At 47.0% G+C, this 13,915-nt stretch overlaps 1 protein-coding gene across 1 annotated transcript in view; it reads right to left on the bottom strand.

Moving 5' to 3' along the window:
* Window positions 1-322: 322 nt before the first annotated feature.
* SIAE (sialic acid acetylesterase) overlaps window positions 323-13,915 on the bottom strand; it is a 38,436-nt gene continuing 24,843 nt past the window's right edge. Inside the window, exons 5-10 of the mRNA XM_021696464.1 lie at window positions 12,640-12,817; window positions 11,114-11,223; window positions 10,407-10,540; window positions 3,576-3,730; window positions 2,413-2,602; window positions 323-792 (exon numbers count right to left, since the gene is read on the bottom strand). Coding sequence (XP_021552139.1) covers window positions 541-792; window positions 2,413-2,602; window positions 3,576-3,730; window positions 10,407-10,540; window positions 11,114-11,223; window positions 12,640-12,817 — 1,019 coding nt within the window. The 3' untranslated portion in view covers window positions 323-540. The remainder of the gene's footprint in view (window positions 793-2,412; window positions 2,603-3,575; window positions 3,731-10,406; window positions 10,541-11,113; window positions 11,224-12,639; window positions 12,818-13,915) is intronic.

Genomic DNA, 13,915 nt, shown 5'->3' with positions numbered 1-13,915 from the left:
ACTCACATTATCATTATTTCGACCAAAGGGACAGAACTGTTTTTGGCTTACGAGAGAATACAAACAGGGCTAGAAAGAGTTCAGTTCCACATAAGGAAAAACTGCTGGGAAGTTCAGAAACTTTATGCAGAGATTCAGTAACCACCCGCCAGGGTCTGTAAAGAACACACAAATATGAGCCTTGAAATCTCTTCCAGCCGTGAGTTTCCAAACGCCAGACGTGAGGTGACAAAGTGTGACACTTCGCATTCTCTACAAGCCTCTCCACTGAGGCTTCATTTGTCTGTAGTTGGGAATTAGTCCAGTAAGACACTAGGCTGACGAGGGGACTAAAGGCAAGCATCTCGTTTGCCTCTAGGCACTGGCTCATCTCCTGTTCAGAATCTAGAAACAGCCATGTGCTGGCTGGGAGCCAGCCGAGGCGGCTTTTCTACCAGCCGCCTTTAAAAGCAATAGTTGTCGTCATCACTTCAACACTGAAATGCCCAAATCTAAAGGACCCACACTGAAGCCCAGGAGAAGGACCGTAAGGCCGCTACGTCATTCGGCAAGCCTGCGGTGGCCCCCCGGCCTCAGGTCTGCCAGGAAAGCCACGAAGGGAGGAGCCGGGAGGGCGCTGCCGGGGTGGTACACGGGGCACCGCTTATATTCACAAGGCCACGTGGCCCAGGCGTAGCGCAGGGCGGCCGGGGTGCCATGGCAAGAACGGACGTTCAGGGCCAGGCTCTGGGCCGAGACCGTGTCCAGGGGAGCTGGCAGCCACTTGCACTGATGGTCACTGCAACACGAGATCTAATAAGAGAATCGTAACATCAGGGCAGGCCAAGAGACTGGGAACTGCTCATCAGACAGATGAGGAGGGAGAGGAGGAGCCACGCTTAGCCCAGGACCCGCTGCCTACGATAACCAGAACAAACCTGAGTCCACGCTGGGTTTGGTCAACACAGCCAAAGTGTGACAAGAAATATTCAGGTGATAAAATCAATCGGTAAACGAACGGCTCAATGACTGAGGGAGACAGGGAGGCATGATCACACAGAGCCTTTAGAGAAGGCTCCCCTGGACGTGCTTGCTGTGATCCTTCCGACCAGATGGCAAAGCACGCAGGACCTGAGCCAGTGGAGCGGTCCGGCTGCTGTGAGCACTCTGGCCTCCCCGAGGAGCCACGGGACGAGGAAGGGGCACAAAGGGACCTTGGATAATAAGCCTTTCTCCAACCAGAAAGCAATCCAAGGAAGGGGACATAAAGTATCCAGCACCCACAGGTGAAATTCTGTCCTGCTCCCAACTATGGTTCCGGGTCCAGATGACGGGCAGACTGCCAGCAATTGACTACAGGGGAGAACCGAACTCAGCATGGAGACTTCTGGGGAGCTAGAATTACCTCAGACCCAGTGTCCAAAGAAGCTCAGGGGCGTAAGTGCCACCCAAACCCCTGAGGCCAGTGGATGTGGTAGTTGGGGCTCCAGAGGAGGGGCAGCCCTAGATAAAAACTCAGGTGTAATTCAGGTGTGTCTTTCATGTTCTTTCATGCCCTCCAGTGCCCTCTTCTCATACCCCACCCGCCCCATCCAGCCTGGTGGCCTCATGGTTCCCAGAGACGCTCATCAGCATGTTGCAAGAGGAATGCCTCCCCCCGCACCCCCAACTGTGGAAGACGCCTACATAAGCTCGTTCGTTCATTGTTTGCCCTAGTTCCACAGTGGAATGATCCTCGCTAGATACTAGAAGAAAGTAGTTTCATCACATTAATTCACACTGAGTTACAAATCCCCAAGCTAAGCCCCTCAAAGGAGACACTAAGCTCAAAAGCATATCAGAATGTGGGATAGTGTGACATAAAAAGACATCCAAGGAGGAGGGAAATACTCGGGAGTAAGGAATCTTTCAATAGGGAACCTATACATTAAGCCACAGGCCCTCGCCACAGCAAAGATGGTTGCTCTGGGAGCGAAAATACAAAAGTATTTTAATGTGAATTCCTTTTCCTTGACTGTCCTATCAAAATTGCCACTAAGTGGAAGAATTAATAGCTACTCAGCCACCCTTCTGAGATAAACTCCGCCCTACTAAAAACCAAGCCCTGGGGGCGCCTGGGTGGCTCAATCGTTAAGCGTCTGCCTTCAGCTCAGGCCATGATCCCAGGATCCTGGGATCGAGCCCCGCATCGGGCTCCCTGCTCAGCAGGAGCCTGCTTCTCCCTCTCCCACTCCCCCTGCTTGTGTTCCCTCTCTCGCTGTGTCTCTCTCTGTCAAATAAAAAAAAATCTTTAAAAAATAAAAAAATTTAAAAAAATAAAAACCAACTTCTGCCTCACAGAAATGTTACAGTTAAAGAGATGGGCCTCAGTGTGGAGAAAATCCTGACTCCCCACACAGGATGCACACCTACTGTTTCAACTATTCTTCTCACCTCAAATATATTGTGCTGCCTCTGCACCTGGATTTCCAGCGAATATGTGAGGTTGAGCAGCCCCTTGTCAGCCAAGAGTTCCATGTTCTCAGGCAGAGGTCCTTGAAAGATCAACTTCTCACCATAAGCCACAGCCCGGGCCCCCAAGTGCAGCCTGTAGGCCACCGTCTGTTTGTCTCGAGGGTGGATGCTATAGGACAAAGAACAAGTAGAGAACTTTGGGTTTGAGCTCAACAGTAACCACACTTTAAAAAAGGGGGGGGGGAGGGGAATTAGGAAGATAAGAATAAAGTTGACTGAATCTAATAGCCAGTGATCAGTGGCTCGTCAATTTAGGAGACATGGTGAATGGTGACCATAAGTGGGGCTCTGGGCCTCCTATGGGTTAGAAACCTTGAAAACGCAGATGACTTCGAAGGTAGGAATAAAGGCCCCTGCGGGAGGGAGGAAAGGCACTGGAGGAGAGCTAAACTCAAAATTATTCGAGCCACTGAAAGCGCTGTGTTTCATCTGAATCCATTGTTCATTACTGGGTCCCCTCCAGGTTTTAGTCATTCAATCAATCAATCTCCATTTGTTCAAAAATAAGTATCTGTTCAAGTTCCTACTATAAACCAGACACTACGTGTTGGGCCCCATTTCATTGCCAATCCCCCTCGCATCCCACAGCTAGTGCGCGGTGGCCACCGGGGCCATTCAGAGAGCCCATTCCTCCCCCTGAGCTCAGGGAAGGGTCCCATTTCCTGCTCGCGCTGAAGCCCCGCAGAGCCCTATGACCTGTTGTGGCCAATGCAATGTGAGCAGAAGTTACTTCCATCACCAGGGGGAGACGTGAAGGTGAGGGAAGCACGGGTCAACTCGGAATCTCCGTCACTCCGGATCTGTGAATGACTCTAATGAGCAAAGCCTCTCTGATGACCTCTGTGGGCCTTCTTTGGACATGTGGGGTGAACAAGAAATAAAATGTTGCTGCATCAAGCACTGAGATGTTGAGGGTTTTAGTTACTGCAGCACATGCCAGTGTAAATGATTGACAGACACTGCCCCAAGGGTCCAGTCCTTAGAGCACCCACTCTCTGCCCCTCACAAGTGAACGTCAGAGTGAAGGCTACGGACAAAGAACAGACAGTATTGCTCAAGCAAAGCCCAAGACGCACCCGTACCTGCCAAAAGGTGACTTCCTATCACAGAGATCCATTGCTACCGCCATGAAAGTGCTGGGCATCTTTGCGTTGGGGACATAGCCGAAGTCTGCGGTTTGATGCCACCGGATCTGGGGAAATGTGTCATCTGAGGTTGCAGACAGATATGAAGATAACTGGAAAGTAGAGAATGTTGCATCAGAATCCTGTCCTAGAGTCTTCTTCATAAGCAGACTCTGCTTCTGCTTCTTTCATTCGTTCAAATGCTCATTCGACAAGTACTCAGTGAGCTTCTTCCTTTTGTGGCTGAACACCCCTCCCCCCACACGCCAGTGTGTCTGTGACGCCCCTCTCGTCAAGAGCTGGAGTCTATTTCTCCTCCCACCGAATCTGGGCTAAGCCTGCGATGTTCTCTGACCAGCTGAACGCAGTAGAAGTGATGCCATTGCTCCAAGTGGCCCTGCCTTCGGATTTCATTCTCTTGGAACCTGGAGATAGCCAGGTAAAAACAGTCCAGCTACCCTGCTGGAGAAATTACCTGGAGACGGGGGCCTTGGACATGGGAAGATCCTTAGGAGAGAGAGGGGCTAATGTCCCCATGGGCTCAGCCGAGGGGCCAGTCACATGAACGCTCGAGACTTCAGTTCAAACTGCAGCCACGTGAGCAAGCCGGGCTGACGTCACACGGAGCAGAGCTGAGCCGTCCCAGTTGAGCCCTGCCTGGCCGACCCATGGCATCATGAGCAAATACAATGGCTGACGTTTTAAAGCCACTAAGTTTTGGGGTTGTTTGTTACAAAGCAACAGGTAACTGATACATCTATCTATAACACGTTTAAGCGCTACAGGGAAGCTGAGAGCAATCTGCCCATGGCATGTGGTAAATTGCATCAAAGACCCCAATTCTTCACCCCTTCCTACAACCACACTTTCCTGCCATCTGGCTTTGTGGTTTCCCCCAGGAAGAGAAAGAGTGTATTTCCCCACCACTTTCTAAGGTGGTTTGTTTTGGTCAACAGACTGAAACAGAAGTTACGGCACGTCAGTTCCTAGCCTCGGCCTCCAAAGACCTGTGTGGTTCCACTTGCTCTTTCACGTTTCTGCTGTCAGGACAATGACATGCCTGGGCTAGCCCGCAGCTCTCTGCAGAAGGATGAGCGCTGTGGGACGGAGCTTCCTCATCTAACCCACTCCAGCCAAGCCCAAGTGAGAGCCCCCACCTGCCTCTGACCCACAGAGATATGAAAGAGTTCAGTGGAGCTCAGCCAAGATCAACCAGCCCCAGCTACCCACACATGGGAGCTATGATAAATGTTATGTTAAGCCACGGAGTTTTGAGGCGATTTGTTACATAGCGACAGCTAACTGTACAAGTACTTCACAGCTTTGTTGAGGGGACAGACCCATACCTAAGAAATGTTAATAAACAGCTATATAAAACAGCGTGGATTAAGTGCTAACGTCGGAGGCACAGACAGCACGTACTCTGCACTAGGACAAAGTTTGTTATTATAAGACAACAGGGCCGGGCGCCTGGGTGGCTCAGTCGGTTAAGCGTCTGCCTTCGGCTCAGGTCATGATCCCAGGCTCCTGGGATCGAGTCCCGCATCGGGCTCCCGGCTCAGCGGGGAGCCTGCTTCTCCCTCTGATCCTCTCCTCTCTCATGCTGTTTCTCGCTCACTCTCTAATAAATAAATAAATAAATAAAATCTTTAAAAAAAAAAAAAAAAAAGACAGATGGGCCCAGAAAATATGAGCAGTCACTACCAACAGGATATGTCAGAATCTTGTAATATGCAAAGGTAAGAAAGAGAAAGGCAATTTTGAAGGCGAGAGAGAGAGTAGTCGAGCTGAACTGGAGGGTTTATGTAGGAAAGACAACATTGTTAAGACAGTGAGGCAAGTGTTCGGATAGAGTTCATACTTTACCCGCATGCAACAGGGACTCACTAGAGGGGATGGATGCAGAACACTGTGATGGTCCTAATGCCACCGAACTGAATGCTTAAAAATCGTTAATTTTACGTGAATTTAAGCTCAACTTAGAAATAAGAGAGCCACTGAAATTGACATGATAAAAGGACTATTTCAAAGGATTAATCTAGTGATCATGCAAATGATTCTGTGAAGAACCCGACAGCAGAAAGGCTGATTGGTTCAACAGCTACGAGAACATTCTAGACAAATAAGAGAAAAGCCTGACGTAGGAGAGCAGCAGGAATGGGATGGGCAGGAATAAGATAACCTAAAAGACAAAATGACAGAAGCAGGCAAGCACCTGGATAGGGGATGGGACCCAGAGAAAGGACAGTATCCATCACTCAAGAAGCTGTAACATCTGATTGTCTGCTTGGAATCCTGCAGATGTAGGTGAGGTCCTTTATCAGCTGACTTCAAGATAACCAAAGGAAGAGTAGGTGGAGAGCCCAACTCAGTCAGGGAAGCCTTTATAAGAGGGTAGAGAAGTCAGAGGCTCTCTCCTACTGGCCTTCAAGAAGTTAGCTGCCCTGAGTTCTAGAGCTTCAAGGAAACGAATTCCACCAACAGCCACCTGAGCTTGGAAGATAACCCCAAGCCTCAGCTGAGACCCCAGCTCTGTCCAACACCTTCACTGCAGCCCCGAGTGGAAGACTCAGCTAAGCCAGGCATGCCAGACTCGTCGCCCACACAAACCGTGAGATAAGAAATGTGTGTAGCATTGTTTTAAGCTGCTAAATATGCAGTGATTTTTTATGCAGCAACAGAAAACTAATATACCAGGGAAAGAACTTTCTAGGCTGAAGGAAAGGAAAATGGCTGGCCCTAGGGCAGAGTATGCCCTGTGTGTAAGTAAGACTGTAAGGCAGCCAGCGGAGCTGACGTGGCGCGAGCGAGGCAAAGAGAGTTAGGACAGGAGGTCAGATGGGCGCTGGCGGCAGGGGCAGACCACGTGTCACTCTGCTGACCTCGCTCGTACAGAGGAACCACTGGAGCCTTCTGATGTGGCTTACACTTCAAAGGATCACTTTAACTGCAATGTTGAGACTACCCTAAAGGGGAGAAAAGGTAGAAGCAGGAAGACCAGTAAGGAGGCAACACTTCAAGGGAAAGAAGATGGCGCCTCAGAGTAGTGCAGGAGCGGTAAAGGTAGTAAGGTAGTAAGGTAGTAAGGTAGTAAGGTAGTAAGAGTCTGTCTGACTCTGCAACATCCTGAGTAAATACTTCCATCTAGACTTAAAATCGACAGACTCCTACTCCTGCAGAGGAGAGGCTCCCGGGAAAACTCTTTAATATTACTCTGACGCATGTGGTCCCACTCTTCCTTCCTTACTTCTCTCGTATTTATATCACCCTGTTCTCTGATTTAGACTACACATCATTCTTAGCCCCAGTCCAGCCAATGAGAGGCATCAACCCATTATCTCTCTTTCACAACCATGATCTAACAGTAAGCCAGGCCACAAGCTGGGAAACAGTCTGGACAAGCAACCACACTGTCTTTGGACACCATTTGAAAATTTCTGTCCCCATGAGAGGAGCTACATCGTGAAGAGGCTGTTCCCCCAAGCCTTCTCACCCCCAGAACCAGCAAATACCTGGGATCATCCCAACAAATGTGGCCAAATGAAGCTTTGAGCACAGGAAGTTTTCTGCTTCTTGAGCTGTTCCAGAAAGACTAGAAAATCCTCAGGAAAAACTGGAGAGGTTGCAGTGGTAGTAAAAAGGACGTGATCTGGAACTAAGGGGACATTTCCAGTTCTCTTATTAAAACCTCTTAGGCAAATCTGCTGGAATATATGAAATGATAAAAGGTGCTGAAGCTTCACAAAGGAACTTCGTGAAAAGACCCACTGAGTGACCCTACTTATTCCCACACAACACCCGGAAGACTGAGAGCGGAACACTGGTCACCAGCCAGTGTCATGATGAAGTTCACAGCAACGAAGCTACCAGACAGAGTCTACGGTAAGTACTAGCCTGAAGCACAAGTGGGAGAAATGCTGAATACGGTCACTCCTGCCAAGGAAGCTGTTTCAAAATGGCAGAGTGGGGAGAAGTCCTGCAGCAATTGGCCGGTTTCATTGCTTGCACTACTCCACAGCGGCCACACGGAGGCGCCAGCATACCCCATGATCTGAGATCTACTAGGGTGCTGTTCAGCCTCCCACAGTGATTAGTAGAAATACTGCTCCTAATGAAGGCATATGATTGCCACAGAATATAAAAGTGGCCACACTCAGAGGACTTTACAACAGCATACTGCACTTCGCAGTCCGCTCCACCGTTCCTCCAGACCCTTTGTACAAAACGCATACTCCTAGGGACTCCCTAGCCTCTTGCTCTTCCTTCCCTCCCACACTCCGGGTCACCTCCCTACTAATAACCCCTGGATACCTGTGTCTAACTCCGCTGGGCTCCTGTCCTACATCTCTAGCTGTGCTCTAGCTATTGCAACCATCATTTCAAACTCAACACCTCTATAAATTCATCTTTCCTTGCAGACCAACTGTCCCTCCAGATTTTCTGACTTCTCACATTGATAATAATTAATACTAACATTACCTGGCATGTGCCAGGCTCTATATGGATCAACTCACGTAATACTTAAAATAATAAAGATAATAATAAAAATACTACTTCCAATAATAATGCCCTATTCAATATCTGGTTCAAAATCACATAGCTAGGGGCGCCTGAGTGGCTCAGTCAGTTAAGCATCTGCCTTCGGCTCAGGTCATGATCCCGGGGTCCTGGGATAGAGTCCCACATCAGGCTACTTGCTCAGCGGGGAGCCTGCTTCTCCCTTACCCACTCCCCCTGCTTCTGCTCTGTCTCTCTCTGTCAAATAAATAAATAAAATATTTTTTAAAAAATCACATAGCTAGAGAAGAGTCAGAGCTAGATTTGAATCCAGGCAGACTAGCTCCAGATCCGTGTGCTGAACCATTATTTTGTCATATTTGATATTTCCCATTGAAGGTATATGTTTGCATTCCCAATTTTCCACAAGCAACCAACAGATTTTTGTCGATGATGACCAGCTAAAGCCATGAGACTAAGGGACTTAGTCTCACTAAACGGAAAGGCATAAGTGCAAGGACCAGGTCTCTCTGATTCACGCTCTATTTCTAGCACCTCACACAATTCATGGCATATAATAAGCATACAACACATGGTTGGAATTGGCTGAAGTCACACTCAAATCACCATCTACACAGCAAAGACAAAAAAAGAACCTCAAAAGTCCAAATGGGGTTTCCACCAACAGAAACACAGAACTGATGACAGGGCTTGCTATTTTGATAATAATGAGTAGAATCATCTTGTTTCCAAGTCAAAACAAATGTGAGAAAGGAGAAAGAATGTGGTTGTAAAGTAATTATAAGTGGAAAAAAGGTCTATAAAAATCTTTATCCAAAAAAAGTATGGTGAACTAGGACAGGGTGGGGGAGATGTGAGGACGGTGAGCGGGAGGTATCTGTGGACCCTGCGGAGCCAGACGGCTGGACGCATGTGTGTCCAATTCAAGTATTAAAGCCGATTCCGTTATTATGCTGGGAGTCGGGCCCTGGTTTTCTAACACCTTACTTGTTTTATTTCCTATATTCCAGGCAAGTCAGAACGACCACCCTGCTAAGACGTCTAGGTCTTGGGAGGGGCCATAGGAACAGGTAAGGCAACACCATTATGAACTTGGTTAAATGCATTTATTCCTTTTCAGCAAGGAGGAGAGCAGAATCTTCCTGACTAGTTGCCGCTAATTAAAAGTATGATTTCTCTTGATATTTTTTTTCATTCATGTGTTAGGCCATATTTAACGACTGCTGAGCAGTTAGGTACTGGGATGTAAATGTGATACAGAAAAACGTGGTCATGTGCGCAACCGACACGCAAGTAACATGGGGAAGGAGAGGGTGCTAAGTAATCATCTGTTTGGGGAAAGGAGGTACCTACCCCAGATGTTGAATACTCACAGAAGGCTTCCTAACCTGATACCCAGGCTGAGGTCTAAAGGATGAAGTTGGCTAGGGAAGTGTGGGAGAGTAAGGTTGCTCCAGGCAAAGAACGCGTGCAGTGGGCAGGCAGTGAGAGAGCAAAGCTTCGCTGTAGAGGGGCAGAAGGGGCAGCACCGAGTTAGGGAGGGTGTGGGGAAGTGGACATTCTCACACATAGCTGCTGAGTATACAATTAATCCAAATTAATACATGTCTACAGAGAAACTTGAGGACATGTTCAACGCCTTAAAAAGCGTTCCATTTGACCTAGCAATTTCATTTCTGGGAATTTATCTTACAGAAAGAATTAAGCACATATGCAATGACTTAGCCACAAGGAAAATAAACGCTGCTGCTTATAAAAGCAAGATGTTTAAAGAAACCTAAGGGCCCATTTACTGAGAACTAGTTAAATAAATTAGAATACAACCGGATTTCAAAGTGCCCTGCAATCGTTATGAGTTGTGCTCAAGATTAATATTTATTGGCATGAAAAACTGTTCACAATATGACATTAAGAGCAGAAGCAAGCTATGGTACAGTATTATGGTATGGATCTCATTGCAGAAACACATAAGCAGAAGAGGTCAGCTTATGTCAGGATTGGGGAATTAGAAATGTTTCAGTTTCTTTTGCTTATCTTTTAAATATCTTTAATGAACATGTATTCTTTTTTTAATAAGAAGTATTTGTCACTTATTAACCTTTTTTTGCAGATGTACTTGTCCCATCAGTGAACTGAGATGAATTAAGTCTGACACTCAGTTCTTGACCAGCAGACTATGAGGGCACAAAAAGGAATATGGATTCCAGGAAAGAGACCTCCACAGCACACCCCCACACCCATGCCCCAAACCTTCTTCCTCCCAACACATACCTGGACAAATCCAAACGGGAAGAAACGCTCTGTCTGCCCCTGGGAGCCACGGTGGAAGGTCTGGCGCCAGTCTTCAATGAGCGCAGGGAACGTGCAATTATACAGGTCCCTGTTAAAATTCACGTTGGACTCCCCTAAAAACAGTCCAGATTGTGAGAGGGGCTTGGGGTGGATACAAACACGGCCGCACGTTGCTCCCCAACCGCCATCCGTGCCCTTAGGGAGTGGGCCTTCCTGCAGTCTCTCTGGACTGGCCTTGAGACTTGCTCTGGCCAAAGGGGCCTCAGCAAATGGGATGCAAGCAGAGGCTTGAAAAGTGCTTCAGCTTTGGGCTTCACTCAGACACTGCTGAGTGAATGCTATGAGACTGAGACTGAGACTGCTATGTCAATGATAAAGAAGTCTGAACTAATTTGCTCAAGGCTGAGAGACCACTTGAGACCATGGTGCCCCAGCAGTCAACAAACAGGAGGAAGAGGCCATCCTAGGTCATCCAGCCACCAGACACCTGCCAAGTGGCCAAAGACACATCAGCAATCCCAAGAGAAATTAACCAAAGCAGTCTATACAGGAAAACTACCCTAATAACCCACTGAATGGTGAGCCAAATAAAATTATTATTGTTTTAAGTCACTCGGTTATGGGGTAGTTTGTTATGCAGCAAAAGCTAACTGATACAATGGAGAAATAGCAAAATGAGCACTCACCCTGGTACCAGATCACCCCTTTCAGAGTCATGTTATGCAGTGGATGGATCATGGCATTCCAGAGAACAGAGTACTTACTCGGACCAGTCACAGAATCAGACGGAATCAACCTGCAATTGATAAGATTCACAAGTGTCATGAGAGAGCTAGTGACCAATCACAGGATGATCCCGAAACTGGGTGTCTATCCAGCTTTCACTTGGGGTAAACTTCTGATGAAAGCAACACAGAATCAGACTGAACCACTCTGTTTCACATGAAAACATGTGAACAGCCTCCAACTTTCATATCTGTCCAGGTTCTTCCTGGGATAAGGGTATCGGTCAGCTATGAGTCCAGAGAGGGCCATCCCAGTTTCCAGATAAGGTCACTAAAACCAGAGGGGAGGAGTGTTTTATTATGAGTATCTCATGCAGACAATTTATTTAACTAGGACTCAGTGGATGGACACTTGGATTTTTTTTAAGCTTTCTGCTCATCTTCCTTATAGCTAAAATCACTGCATATATGCTTAATTATGTCCTTAAGATAAATTCCCAGAAATGAAACTGCTGGGTCAAAGGGCATATTTTTTCAAGGCTTTGGACACATTCCTAAAGTTCTCTGTAAAATGCATATATGAGTTTATACTCATGACCGCTATATATGAGAATGCCCACTTCCCCACACATTCGGTGGCGTCCCTTCCTGTCCCCAGAGATCTGGGAAGCCTGACTTTACATCCCTCCCACTCTACCTAGGCCATTCTCTTAGTTCCAAAGTTGAACATCTCCCCTTCCCTACAGGCATGTCTTTACCTGAGCTATACTAAGAGCTCAAGTCCATCCTCTCCCCAGGGGCCTTCTCAGATTGAATGAAACAACGTCTGTGAAAGCAGTTCACATACTGTTAATCTCTGTGTTAATATTAGTGTCAGGATTTTATTAACTACTCCTTTCTCCCCCACTCCACATATTCTTCCAGATCCAGCTTTTCCTGATTGTGCTTTCATAATCAGAATTTCATAATCAAATAAATTTCTTTGATTACATGTGTATTTGTTCTTCCTGTTAGACTGTTTATTCTTATGGGCAATACAGCACAGTGGCTGAGAGCACAGACATTGAAGCCAGACTTTGCCCCTTACCAGTTGTACCCATGAGTGAGTTACTAAACCACTGAGACGTAGTAGCTTTATCCACATACTATTTGTGTTCATAGTATCTACACTTCTAGAGGTTATTGCGAGTACTAAGTGAATTAATACATACAAAGTGATTACAACAGTATCCAACATAGAGAAAGCTTTCAGGAAGTATTAGCTATTACTAAGGAAAAGGATCATAATTTCTTCTTGACATATTCTCAGATGAGCATGGTGCTGACGACAGTGAAAATAACACGTTCCATGTTCGTGCAATAAGCTACATACATTCAATACCTATTTGGACATTCAACAAGTATTTGGCTCCCCAGAGAAAACCATGATCCTTCTCTCTTACAAAATTTCCTGGATCCTTCTCCCAGACTTCAGGATACTGTCTCACCCTCGTGTCAGAACACCACAGGCTCTCAGCGACCTTCCAGATGACCAGGCTTCAATGGGTGTCCCAGCCCACGAGGAGGAGACCAGCCCGATGGGGTACTGCAGAGTGTCATACAGGGAACGTCCAAAGAGCCAGCACACTGCTGACATGTACTTGAAAATCCCATGGCCTAAGTTCTCTGTTGAGGAAAAGTTAAACAGAAGAAGTCAGGAACGCGGTAGATCTCCTACTGCATGTAAGTCACTGGCTCGGCGCTACAGAAGACCCAAACCCAGTACAGCTCTGGCCCTCAGAAAGTTGACAGTGTAATACTGGGAATTCCAATCAGTTTCGAATGAGATAAAACCGACTAGCACCTTCTAGGTGCCAGGCCCTTCTAGATGGTTGGGATACAGTGAACAAAGACATATGGAGAGACACGGAGGCTCTCCTCATAGCTCTTATATTCTACAGAATAAGCCAAACATTCAGCTGAATAAAATATACGGCAAAATATGGTTAAGTGCCTGAAGAGGTACAAACAAGTGGTAAGGGGTTTCAACAGCAAGAGAAAGAAGAGCAAATGAAAGGCACATCACAAAAAGCCTAATAAGACCTACCCCTCTCCCCTGTGCTTCCATAATACTCTATGCATAGTGTTTCCCTTACCCTTGGAGTATTAGCTACTCCAAGGCAGGAACCTTATCTTCTTCCCTTCTGGATCCCCAGTGTCTAGTACCTAACACAGAGTCAGTAAAGGTTCGTTGGCTGGTGTCTGGTGGCTGTGGGTAGCTGGTATAAAGGCAGATCCACTGATGGGCAGGGAGAAGGAAAAGGTAAATAAGGGGGACGGGGAGAGAGTTGGGGGATGCAGAGCTGGTATTCTGGGCAGAAGAAACAATATGTAAAAAGGCACACAGAGTAGGAAAACTGTTGAAAGGATTTGATTAGAGCCTAGACCATAAAAGGAGAACAGTGGAAGATAAGACAGGAGGGGAATCACATCTTGGAGGAAAGAAAGCAGAAAGCCACAAAGCCACTTGAAAATGCTTGGGAACGAGAATGTGTGGAAGGCAGAAGAGCCCTCCAAAGATGTCCACACCCCAATGCCTGCAGTCTGTGATCTGTTACCTTACGTGGCTATGGGGCTTTGTAGATGTGACTGGGGTTGAGGACCTTGAGACAGGGAAACTGCCCTGAATTATCCGGATGAGTCCTTAATATCAGAGAACCTTCCCAGCTGCAGTCAGAGAGATATGACAACAGTAGGAGAGGCGGCAGAAATTTGGAATATAAG

This window comes from Neomonachus schauinslandi, chromosome 11, assembly GCF_002201575.2.
Source record: "Neomonachus schauinslandi chromosome 11, ASM220157v2, whole genome shotgun sequence".
NCBI classification, from domain to species: domain Eukaryota; kingdom Metazoa; phylum Chordata; class Mammalia; order Carnivora; family Phocidae; genus Neomonachus; species Neomonachus schauinslandi.
The sequence above is the reverse complement of the archived record's forward strand: the minus strand, read 5'-3'. Positions and strand labels throughout refer to the sequence as shown.